The sequence below is a fragment of the Chelonia mydas genome, chromosome 11, assembly GCF_015237465.2.
Source record: "Chelonia mydas isolate rCheMyd1 chromosome 11, rCheMyd1.pri.v2, whole genome shotgun sequence".
Classification (NCBI taxonomy): Eukaryota; Metazoa; Chordata; order Testudines; family Cheloniidae; genus Chelonia; species Chelonia mydas.
The window spans coordinates 39,275,366-39,286,731 of NC_051251.2; the positions used below are offsets into that span (position 1 = coordinate 39,275,366).

At 40.4% G+C, this 11,366-nt stretch overlaps 1 protein-coding gene across 2 annotated transcripts in view; it reads left to right on the top strand.

The window, feature by feature from the left end:
* The window catches only part of GORASP2 (golgi reassembly stacking protein 2), a 32,835-nt gene extending 26,146 nt beyond the window's left edge, over nt 1–6,689 (top strand). For both annotated transcript variants that reach the window (XM_037912072.2, XM_037912073.2), the window contains 2 exons: nt 4,859–4,969; nt 5,907–6,689. In XM_037912072.2, coding sequence (XP_037768000.2) covers nt 4,859–4,969; nt 5,907–6,199 — 404 coding nt within the window. In that variant the 3' untranslated portion in view covers nt 6,200–6,689. The remainder of the gene's footprint in view (nt 1–4,858; nt 4,970–5,906) is intronic.
* Nucleotides 6,690–11,366: the final 4,677 nt, after the last annotated feature.

Sequence of the window (11,366 nt, forward strand, 5' to 3'; positions counted from 1 at the left end):
GCTACAGTAAATGTTGGTGAAATCCTAGCCTTGTTGAAACAAATGAGAGTTTTGCCATTGAGTTCAGTGGGGTCAGGAGTTCATCCTAATTTGATTTTTTCACTGCAGTTTGACATTTGGAGTAAAAATAAAATGTAATCAACCCATCGTTAAATTTCTGTGGTCTGAAATGTACCTAATGCATATTACGTTACAGTGGAACTGAGATGTTAAGGCCTATATATGCACATGAATATGAAGTTGGTTAGGGATGAAACACACAGAATCACAGAAATGTAGGGCTGGAAGGGACCTTGACAGGTCGTCTAGTCCATCCTGCTGCACTGAGGTGGGACCAAATGTACTAAAACCATCCCTGATAGGTGTTTGTCTAACCTGTTCTTAAAAATCTCCAATGAAGGTGATTCCACAACCTTCCTTGGTAACCTGTTCCAGTGTTTAAACCTTAAACTATCCTTATAGTTAGTTTATTTTCTAACATCTATCCTAAACCTACCTTACTGCAGATTAAGCCCATTCTACTTGTACTGTTTTCAGTGGATGTACAGAACAGTTGATCGCAGTTATCTTCATAGCATCCCTTAAACATATTCAGAGACTTATCAGGTCTCCCCTTCTTTTCTCAAGACTAAACAAGCCCAGTGTTGTTTTTGTTTTTTAAACCCTTTCCTCCTAGGTAAGGTTTTCTTACCCTTATATCATTTTTGTTGCTGTCCTCTGGACTCTCAAACTTGTCTACATCTTTCTTAGTGTGGCATCCAGAACTGGACTCAGTACTCCGGCTGAGGCCTCCCCAGTGCTGAGCAGAGTGGGACAATTACCTCCTATACTGGACTTCTGTTAATACACCCTAGAATATTAGCCTTTTTTTGCAACTGCAACATGGTGTTAGCTCATTCAATTTGCAATCCGCTATAATCCCCCAGATCCTTTTTCTGCGATATTACTGCCAAGACAGTTATTCCCAATTTTGTATTTGTGCATTCTTAAGTGTAACACTTTATTGAATTTCATCTTGATGATTTCAGACCACTTCTCCAGTTTATCAAGGTTATTTTGAATTATAATCCTGTTCTCCAAAGTGATAGCAACTCCAGGTGTCATCCACAAATTTTTATAAGCATACCATCCACATCACTATCTAAGTCATTGATGAAAATATTGAATAGTACTGAACCTAGGACAGGCCTCTGCAGGACTCCAGTAGATATATCCTCCCAATCTGATGATAAACCATTGACAAATACTTTTTAATGTTTTTTTTTTTTCCTAACCAGTTATGCACCTACTTTATAGCATTTTAATCTAGGCCACTTTTCTTTAGTTTGCTTGAATGTTTTGTGGAACTGTGTCAGAAACCTTATTAAAAATCAAGATACCATGTCCACTGCTTCCTCCTACCCACTAGGCCAGTAACCCTGTCAAAGAAGGAAATCAGATTGGTTTAGCATGATTTGTTGACAAATCCATGTAGGCTATTACTTATCACTCTTATCCTCTAGGTGCTCATAAATTGATTAACAATTGGCTCTGTTATCTTTCCAAATATCGAACCTAAGCTGACTAGTCTATAATTCTCCAGGTCCTCTTTGTTCCCCCTTTTTAAAGATAGGTACTGTTTGCCCTTCTCCAGTCCTCTGGGACTTCACCTGTCTTCCATGAGATAATTGCTAATGGTTCCATGATGGCATCAACTAGTTCCTTAGGTACCCTAGGGTGAATTTCATCAAGCCCTGGCAACTTGAATACATCTAAATATTGTTTAACCTGTTCTTTCCCTATTCTGATTTGTGTCCCTTCCTTCTTGCTGTTAATATTATGTTAAGCGTCTGGTTACAATTAACTTCTTTAGTGAAGACGGAAGCAAAATAGACACTTAATACCTCAGCCTTATTTATGTCATTTGTTAGCTTTCCTTTCCCTCTTAAGTAGTATATCTGCGCTTTCCTTTGTCCTTCTTACTCCTAATGCATTTATAGAACCTCTTCTTATTGCCTTATGTTCTTTGCTAGGTATAACTCATTTTGGGCCTTGGCCTTTCTGATTTTGTCCCCATAAGTGCACGCACACACAAGGCATAGATCTGGAGGTCATCTTGATGTAAAAATAGCTGTCTATTTGAATGTGTATGCAATACAAGAAAGAACATGGAAATTAATAGAGGTTCATTGCTAAGTCATTTAGTCCATCCCCTGCCAATGAAGGATTAATCTCTAATGTATATCTGGTAGTGTATTGTCCAGTCTAGTCTCAAGCAATGGGATTTTTAAAGCCTAATAGAGCTTACTGCCAGGAAAAAAAATTAGGAGATATCAGGAAAGGATACCTATCTTAACTTCTCCTTCTTAATTATACCCTCATGTCCCAACTAAATGATTCTCATTCTCTCTCTCCTTGATATTTACATCCTTCAAATATTTTTAGACTAAAATCACACTATACTCCAGCTATTAATTAGCCTATATACATTTAATTCTTAATATTTCAATCAATCTGGCAGCCCCTAATCTTTTTGGTGAACTCTCAGTACATCTTGGAGGTCTTGCAGGACTAGTTTCTGCAAGACCCAAAGACTGAGGGTTCTACTTCTGTTGGGTATTTAGATGTCCACTGAATAGCTAGTGGAGCTGGAAGCTGCTCTCAGCAGACTTCATTTCTCCCCACCACAAACAGTGCTGCATGACTGTCTTAGCTACATTTCAAGGAAAAGGGGCAGAGCAAGAGGCCCTTGCCCAGGAAGGAGACAGCTACCCTATAGCCCAGTCGGGCTCTCCTTTTTGGAGAGAAGCAAATTTATGGGGTGGGCTTAAGAGCTCTCTTGTGACTGCTGTGCTCCACTGGCTTAGGTGTCAGATATGTTTGACATATTAACTGCACTATTTTGCAACGCATTATGTATGGTTAGACTAAAGTTACATAAATATATTTACGCTGGATTAATTTAGTATTCATATTAATACTCTGCACATAGTTTTATCATAAGATTATCAATCTAGAACAATGGGTGGTAGCCAACTATTTTTGCATTTGGATCAGTTTAAAGTTACTAACAGCAGTTTAGATAATAGCCTATTAAATTTTGCTAAAAGATGGCATTGTCAATCTACCATAAAATGTTTAGTGATGATTCCATTATCTCTAAATTGTTGAGAGTTCCTATATTTCACAGGCTTACTAGCTCAGTTTCCATAATGTATTTTAGACTGGTGTGGAAACTCTTGCTACATACCCTGTGAATAAAGTAATGTTTTATTCACTGAGATTAATGAAACACTGAATCCTAATGTGCCAAAATCGTTCTATTGTAGGTTTGACAGACAATGCAAGTCTTATGTAGAATTTCTCTATATATTTCCTACTAACTGGTACAGGATACATAGGATTACTTAATGTACTTTGCATGCTAATGTAACTGAAATATTGGAAATTTAGTAAAGTTTAAAAAAAATTAACCCAAAACTCTTGGAGGCAGATTTGCCAGTGTGGGAAGAAAATACAGTAGAGTTAAGTATGTGTGTGAAGTGGTAATGTCAGGAAATTCTAAATTCCTGTACCACAAGGTAAAAATGTCAAACTACTAGGAAGTTTAGCTTTCATTAAAGCGTGAACATTTCCCTGCCAACTCTGGGCAATATGAATGTGGTTTTGAAATCCCCAGGAAAACTGTTCACTTCTTTGATTTACAGTTTCACTACTACAACTATAGATGTTTAAAGCCTTTTTTAGTAGCTAAGGGTGGGCTTCTGGGTACAGTTAAGAGTTTCCCAGATAAATATTCATACTAGTCTTAGCTTTCAGTCTAAAGATAAACTCTCTTTGTGAATCAGTCTGCCATTATTTTACTGCTGACCTACTTATTAATCTTAACTATTTATTGGGCTGGTTCTGTTTTGAATCTGTTGATTTTTGCTTTTAAATAAGATCCAACAAAAAAGTTATTTATTTTACAGTATTCTATTAATGTTGTGACACAAAAGGTTTATTTCAGGATTAGTCCTCATTAACCTAAACCCTCTGTACACACTTAAGAAGAAAAAGGTGGTCCTTGCTGCATAGAGCAGTGGTCTCCAAAGTGGGGTGCGTGCACCCCAGGGGATGCGTCAGAGGATCCCAAGGGTGTGCGGCAGGAGGAGAGCCACCGGATGGCACTCTGCCGTTTTTTTTTCTTCGGCGGCAGCTCTGCACGCCTGTAGCAGGTCTTCGCTTCCAGTGGCACAGCTGCGGCAGGTCTTTCCTCCTCCTTTCTTCAGCGGCACCATGGGGGTGCGCAATCTAAAAACTTTGGAGACCACTGCCATAGAGGATCAATTTTAAAAAAGGAAAGTGGGGGAGGAAACAGGATATACCTGTTGGCAGAATGATGACATCTTAATTCCACACTTGTATTGCATTTTATAACCCTTGCCTGACTTTGAAAATAACTTTAAAACTTGCCCTTATTTCTGTATATTTTTTTGTCCTTAACCATAGCCTTTTCTATCTGTGTTTATAACTAACACTTTTGCTTGTTTTGTTTTAGCCTTGATTTTCCTGTTTTTATTTGTCACTTAAAACAAAAACCCTTTCTCTTCATTATTGCTAATCCTATGGAAGATGCTCTATTACTATGATAGTAAAAATAGAATTAGCTGGGAAATGGGATTTTTCTAGCCCTAACTCTTGTGACTACTGCATATAGGTAAATCCCTTTCATCATCATTTTAAGATCAAAAGAGAAGCTTACTCACTTTCCCATTTCTAAAAAGAACCACCAACTTGAAGTATAGTGTGAACCAGTGATATGCAAGTTCTGTCCGGAACAGTTTTTCAGCTGGCTAGGTGAACCTCTTGAAACTGAGGTTTCGTATTTGTTTTTTAGGTCTGATGTCATTACCAACTGGACTTCCTAACCTGACCAGTCTTTCTAGTCTGAATTTACCTGCACCACCCATCATTCCTGGTGCTGGATTGTCAGAAATCCTACATCCTGGTATGTTTACAAATGTAAATATTACAGTAACTGGTTTCTGAAGACCTTAGACCACACTGTTTCCTTGATACGACCCATTCATTACTAACTCCATGTTGTGCTCTATGGTTCATTCATGAAGAGGGTGGTTGATTCTGTTGCCAGAGCTGCAATGGAATGGTGCTCTCATTAGTGACCTCTTCTGCTCAGTCAAGGAATGTGTCAAAATAATCCAATCTAGTCCTCCCTGCCTTATATTTATGTTGTTTCCTCATTACCCCCATCAGATTTAGGGCTTCATAAAGACTTTCTAAAGATGTTCCTTTGTGCTAAAAATTAGAGGGAGTATATAGCTTTTTGGGGAGGCGTAGTGAAATGCACAGTTCATATTTTCTGTGTGCCAGCCAAGAAGATTGAGAAGTCAGAATAAGTATCAGAAATACTAAATTTATGATACTGAATACAACTGCTGAAAAATACACATTGAGCAAGCAAAAAGTAGAACAAGGCTTCTGTGGGCACTGGCAGTTTTAGGATGTGCTGGAAAAAATCCAGGCTGTAGTACAAATAAATACATTAAAAACATTGTCTCGAGGCTGGTAGCTGCCTCTTGTACATGTCAGCAGGCCAACACAAGTTCCATTATTGTTAACCTTTTAAGGAATGCTTGATGATCTAGTTGAGGAGGATTGTTTGGCTTTCAAAATATTAAAAGCTTTAAAACTAGCTGTTTCTGAGTTATTGTTTAAAAGTCCTGATCGTGTTCCCACTGAACTCAATAGGAGCAGAAGAAATCCCATAGTGAGTAGGGGAACAGAGAGGCTTGGCAGACTCATAGTTCTAGTGTAGATCAAACTGATCACATGGCATCCTGGGGAAAACTTTAAAAGAAGTATAAGTGAATGGTGTGTTTTTTTTTTCTTTTTTTTTTTTTTTTTTTTTTTTTTTTAATTTCTAGGTTTGCCACCACTTCCTTCCTTTCCACCTCTAAATCTGTCTGGAATAACTCCTCTCCCAGTGCCACCTGAGTTTCTTGCACAATTTCCTTTGGTCACAGAGGTATCTACTCCACCTACAGATCTGCTTCCCCATAGCGCTACTGTAAGCGTAGAACAAACCTCTGCACTCACCTTGGATACTGCTGTCCCCACCTCTAAGGCAACTCCTGTTGATGACAGATCAAATGAATCTACTACAGTAAATGAAAAACCATCCACAGTCACAGCTGTACATACTTCAGAATCATCATAACTTCAAATCATTCTGTTGGAGTGTCTTGGTAAATTTAGCCATGGAAAGCATATTTGAAGATGCAAACTACCATTAATTTCATATTTGTTTGTACTTTATCTGTAGGAGTCCTGTAAATAATACTGAGGATAAAAAATAAATAAAAGGAAATGGGATTCATACTGTGTGCTGAATGGGTGGGAGGGGAAGAAAAAGGCTTGTATTTAAACAACCAAAAAGAAGCATCATGGTAGTAAAACAGACTTTCACTGCCAAACTTGCAGGTTTAACAGGCTGACAGTCTGCTAGCCTCCCCAACTTTTGCTTCTGTTAGAAATGAACCAGGTTTGTGAGACAATTACATACCAGATTTCTTGTTCTTTACAAGTATGGAAATCTTGTGGCTATGGGGGTAGGGGGGAGTGTTTTACTTTTGTTTTAGTTGTAAATTTTAGCATTACAAAACTTCCAACTAAAAATATTTTATTAAAGTTACTGAATGATCTGTCAATTGAGCATCTTTTTATTCAGCTTGTGTACAGATCTTTATCTTACTCTTTTAAGAAAAAATAGTCAGGCAACATTTTGTAACTGCTGCTGGATTGCTTTACACCCCCACTGTATAATGGTCTTTAGAAGAAAATGAATGTTAAATGTTGCACAGTTTTAAACCAGAAGGTGGCACTTTGACTATTGTAAGATAAGTTACATAGAGGAAAACATACATACAGCAATAAAGTCCTGGAATTTTATTCTGAGACAAAAATAGCACAATATTTTTGTTCAGTGTGTAAGATGTGACAACCTTGTGTTCACTTTTCAGTGACTTTTTTCCCTACCCTAGAGAAAATAGTCTTTGTCACCGAAAAGGATGGGAGGAATGACCTTGTATTAGTGGTGCATTTAACGGTGGTAAGTCTCCTCTCACAGTGATGTTTGTGGCACAGGCTTGCATTTCAGTTGCTTCTCAAGATGAAGGGGAGTGTTTTGACTCTGCTACATCAATAAAGTGCTTTACAAAATGTAGTAGGGTTTCTTCATCTACTGTTGAAGTGCAAATCTTTCCTTGTCATTGTGCAATAGCTGGCATCTTCACATACATGAAGGGCATCAGTTTCCTTTTTCTACAAGTATTATATTCGTATTGCTCAAAGGTGGTCCTCAAGCTTAATGCCTCAGGGTGGGGATATTTTGAGTGATTTGCACTTGAACAGGACACATTGAAAGTCTGCCTGATCTAGTCAGGGTGCCTAGGACTGAGAATCACCTTATTACACCCTTCCCCACCACCAGCAAGAGAAGACTTGCTGGTGCTTAACTGGGTGGCAGCTCCCTGCCACAACCACCTCAACAGTCTTCTCAGACCTATGCCAACTCCCTTAGCAGTGCAGGTTAAAAATAGATGCACCCTGAGCCCTGTTGAAGGATCGCTATGACAACCTCTTTTTTAAGAGACTTTCGTAAAGAGTTGCTGTTACAGCACAATAAACCCTTTGCCAGTTGCCATTGAGGGGTTTTAGTGGTCACAAGCGAGGTGGATTTTTGTGTTTTCACTAAGAGCTCTGTAAGAGTGCACCCAAACACGCTTTTGCAGCAGGAATGGGGATCTCAGCGCTTGTGCTTATAGTCCCCTTTGTGATGAGCTAATCACTGTATCTGCTTACAAAATAAATCATTTTAAAAAATATCAAGGAAGAATTCTTTCAGCCAGAAGCTACCTTTGTCAAGCTGAAAGCATTAAACTGATGACACCTTGCCCTGTCTCCTCCACTGTGGTAGTGAAGATTACTGCACACTTGCCGTACTTCCCATTCCATCTCCTTGCACTGAAGTTGAGGCTCTGCCCACAGTGTTTGAATTACTGGAGCTAACATTTTTCCTTACCCCCACTCATATGTACAAAGGGTGATACTGCAGGCAGATCAGAAAACTTGAACATCACTGCAGTTCTTCCCTCCTATGCCTTTGCAGCAGGGCACAGCACCATTCATGACTATAAAAAAAACTAAGCAAACTAGTCTGTAGAAGTTGGATCCAGAAAAGGACTTCAACACCTAAAGTGGCAGTTCAGCATTTAGGTACCACAGATTCCCCCCAAAGCTGCTGCCTAACCTGCCAGCGAGCATGCATACTGCTACTTTCAATCTCATCAGGATCCTCGGTATAGGTTGCCCTTACCCAAGGGCTTAATTCTGTGGCCTATGTTCTCAGAGTACACTTACCCTTCCCCAAAAACCCAGCTGGAGGAACAGGCAGCATCCCCTTAAATTTATCTGGTTAGAGGGCTCATCTGAGATGGGGGAGATCTTGGTTCAGTTCCCTCTTCCACCGGAGATGGGAGTCTCTTGTATGTATTTTGATGGAAAAAATGGGCCCAAAGAGTCAGATGTGCTAACATGACTGTCACATGTCCACTACTAAACAGTGTTGAACTATGCTTGGTATACCTCAGCTGCTTTGGACCCTGATGAACACTATGAAAAACTCTTTACTAAATATAGGGGAAAACTAAAATTTCACCTGCTTTAAGTAAAGCTTTCATTTTAACAATATGCCTGGTTCAAGAGAGAGTTCTGAAGAAACTACCATTCCCCTCCAGTTAGATAGTCTCCTGGATGGTAATAACTGAGAGGCCTCCCTCTAGATGGGGGACCAGTGTTCCACAAAACTCTATGCCCTTCACCACTTATTGTCACTTCCAGAGTTATTTGCTCATGGGATAGGAAGTACCTTGGAGAAGATTGCTTGGATGCTCTTCCTCAGCATGCTCCCAGGTTCCCTGAAGTCATCTACTTTCTGCAAGACATTGCGTAGCAGGGTGTCATCAGGACAGGCATGAGCCAGATCTCAGCTAATTGTAACTCACCCTCTCATGTATTCAACTATCTGTATCTGAGTAGTTACTCCATGTGTAATTGGAGCTAATAATGCATGTTTGTAATGCACATTGAGTTCTACAGCTGAAGGACTAAATTAATGCACTATACTAGTCCCATTTTGCATATAGGAGAAATGGAGACCAGTTGTGTGATTTGTCTGAGAGGCACTTTGTATTAGAAGATTAGCTAAAAGCCATATGATAATGCAATTAAAGTTTATCAGACTGCACATACATGGAGAGCTAAGATTCATATTTAATCTGGCAGTGGTAGAGCTGTGGCTTTGAAAAGCTAACAGCTCGACATGCCGAGGGATGTCCAACAAGCTACATCAAAAACCAGTTGGAGAACACTTCCATCTCTTTGGTCACTCGATTACAGACCTAAACGTAGCAATTCTTCAACAAAAAAACTTCAAAAACAGACTCCAATGAGAGACTGCTGAATAGGAATTAACTTGCAAACTGGATACAATTAACTTAGGCTTGAATAGAGACTGGGAGTGGATGGGTCATTACACAAAGTAAAACTATTTCCCCATGTTTATTCCCCCCACCGTTCCTCAGATGTTCCCACCTTGAAATGGCCCACCTTGATCATCACCACAAAAGGTTCTCCTCGCCCCCCCACTCCCCCACCCCGCTGGTAATAGCTATTCATCCTGGTAATAGCTCACCTTAAGTGATCACTCTCATTACAGTGTGCATGGTAACACCCATTGTTTCATGTTCTCTACGTATATAAATCTCCCCACTGTATTTTCCACTGAATGCATCCGATGAAGTGAGCTGTAGCTCACGAACGCTTATGCTCAAATAAACTGGTTAGTCTCTAAGGTGCCACAAGTACTCCTTTTGCGAATACAGACTAACACGGCTGCTACTCTGAAAGCTACGTCTGGTCACTCTTTTTCTATAAGCACAGGGCAAGAGCCATGCTGATCAATAGCCAGGAATTGGCATTATTTTTAATTACTGGCGAGCTCAAGAAATTTATTACCTACTAAAAGTTGGTACATAATGAGTATTACGTCTTCATTGCCATTCCAGCACCAGCTGCTCACATTGTGAAGGAGCTGTATAAATTTGGATGCTCATGCTGAAGGCTGAAAAAATCTCACTGAGGTATTTTCTGGCCTGATACATGGAAAGCTACTCCCAATCCCATCATATGCAAACATGTTACTAGAGGGAGTAAAATATTCCTGTACAGTGAGTCAATTAAAATAACTGGAGTCCTTTTTCCTTACACCTGTAGAATCTCTTGCTGCTGCCTTCGGAGGGAGAAAGCTGTGTTGTGCCACTAGATGGCGCTGTGTAGTTTCTCTTTGCCTTAACTGGCAAGGAAATGCCCAATAAAGGCCCAGCAGTGTCTGTGGTCTTTCTCAGAAACTCACCACATTTGACTCTGTGACAGCTGGACAGTAGCACAACATTTTAAGGAATTATGCCTAACCTCCACCCAGTGGTAAGTTGGAGGCAGAGAAGACCAGTAAGGGGAACTGCTCTGGCTCGCTGTTGCTGGACTCCAAGAACCCACTGGCAATTTTATGAAGAACTAAAAAGCCAGGCTAGTTATGGCATGTGAGTTTTGAAGCGTGTCTTGAAAACTGCATTACAAGCAGCAGCCTGTTTGGGGCTTGGAGACCAGCCCAGCCGGATCGCTGCAGTCCAGGGGTGAGGTGGGTTTGTGGCAGTTTAAGTCTGCGCAGGCCAGAAAAGGGCAACATTAGAACCTGAGATTTTTTCCTTCTTCAGTGAGGGAAGTCCGCCCTCCCCCAAGCGTGTGTGAAACTGACAGCCATGTGGGGGCTCTTGCTGCTCCTGCGGCTGCAGGCGAAGCAAAGGCATTGCTGGAGTATTCGCAGGGGGCAGTAGCTGGCTCCAGTCAGAGGTGCTTGCTAAGAGATCATTCCCCGCACACTTCATAGGGTGGGGGTTTGACGTCTTTGGCACTAGCTCAGACTTCAGATGTAGCTATTTTTTCCCCACTTTTGACTATTCAAGGTAACTGCTCACTTCAAGCCTTTTGCATTCTCCATCCACCAGCACTGCTGCCTGCCTCCACTCTCCAAAGAGCCACGGCAGGCTAATTACTAGTGGTTTATTTTAACCCGCATTGGTCCAACACAGGAAGCACCACAATCCTGTTGTTCAGTGACCCCCATCTTACAATTCCTTTGGGGTTGCCTCTCTTTTTTTTAACTAAAAATAGGCAAGGTAACGTTTTTGGCCTTGGCTGTGAGAAGTGCTGTATTTTAGAATGTTTTCTGTTAGTGGTCTTTGTACTCCCTTTTTTTCCTTCGGGCT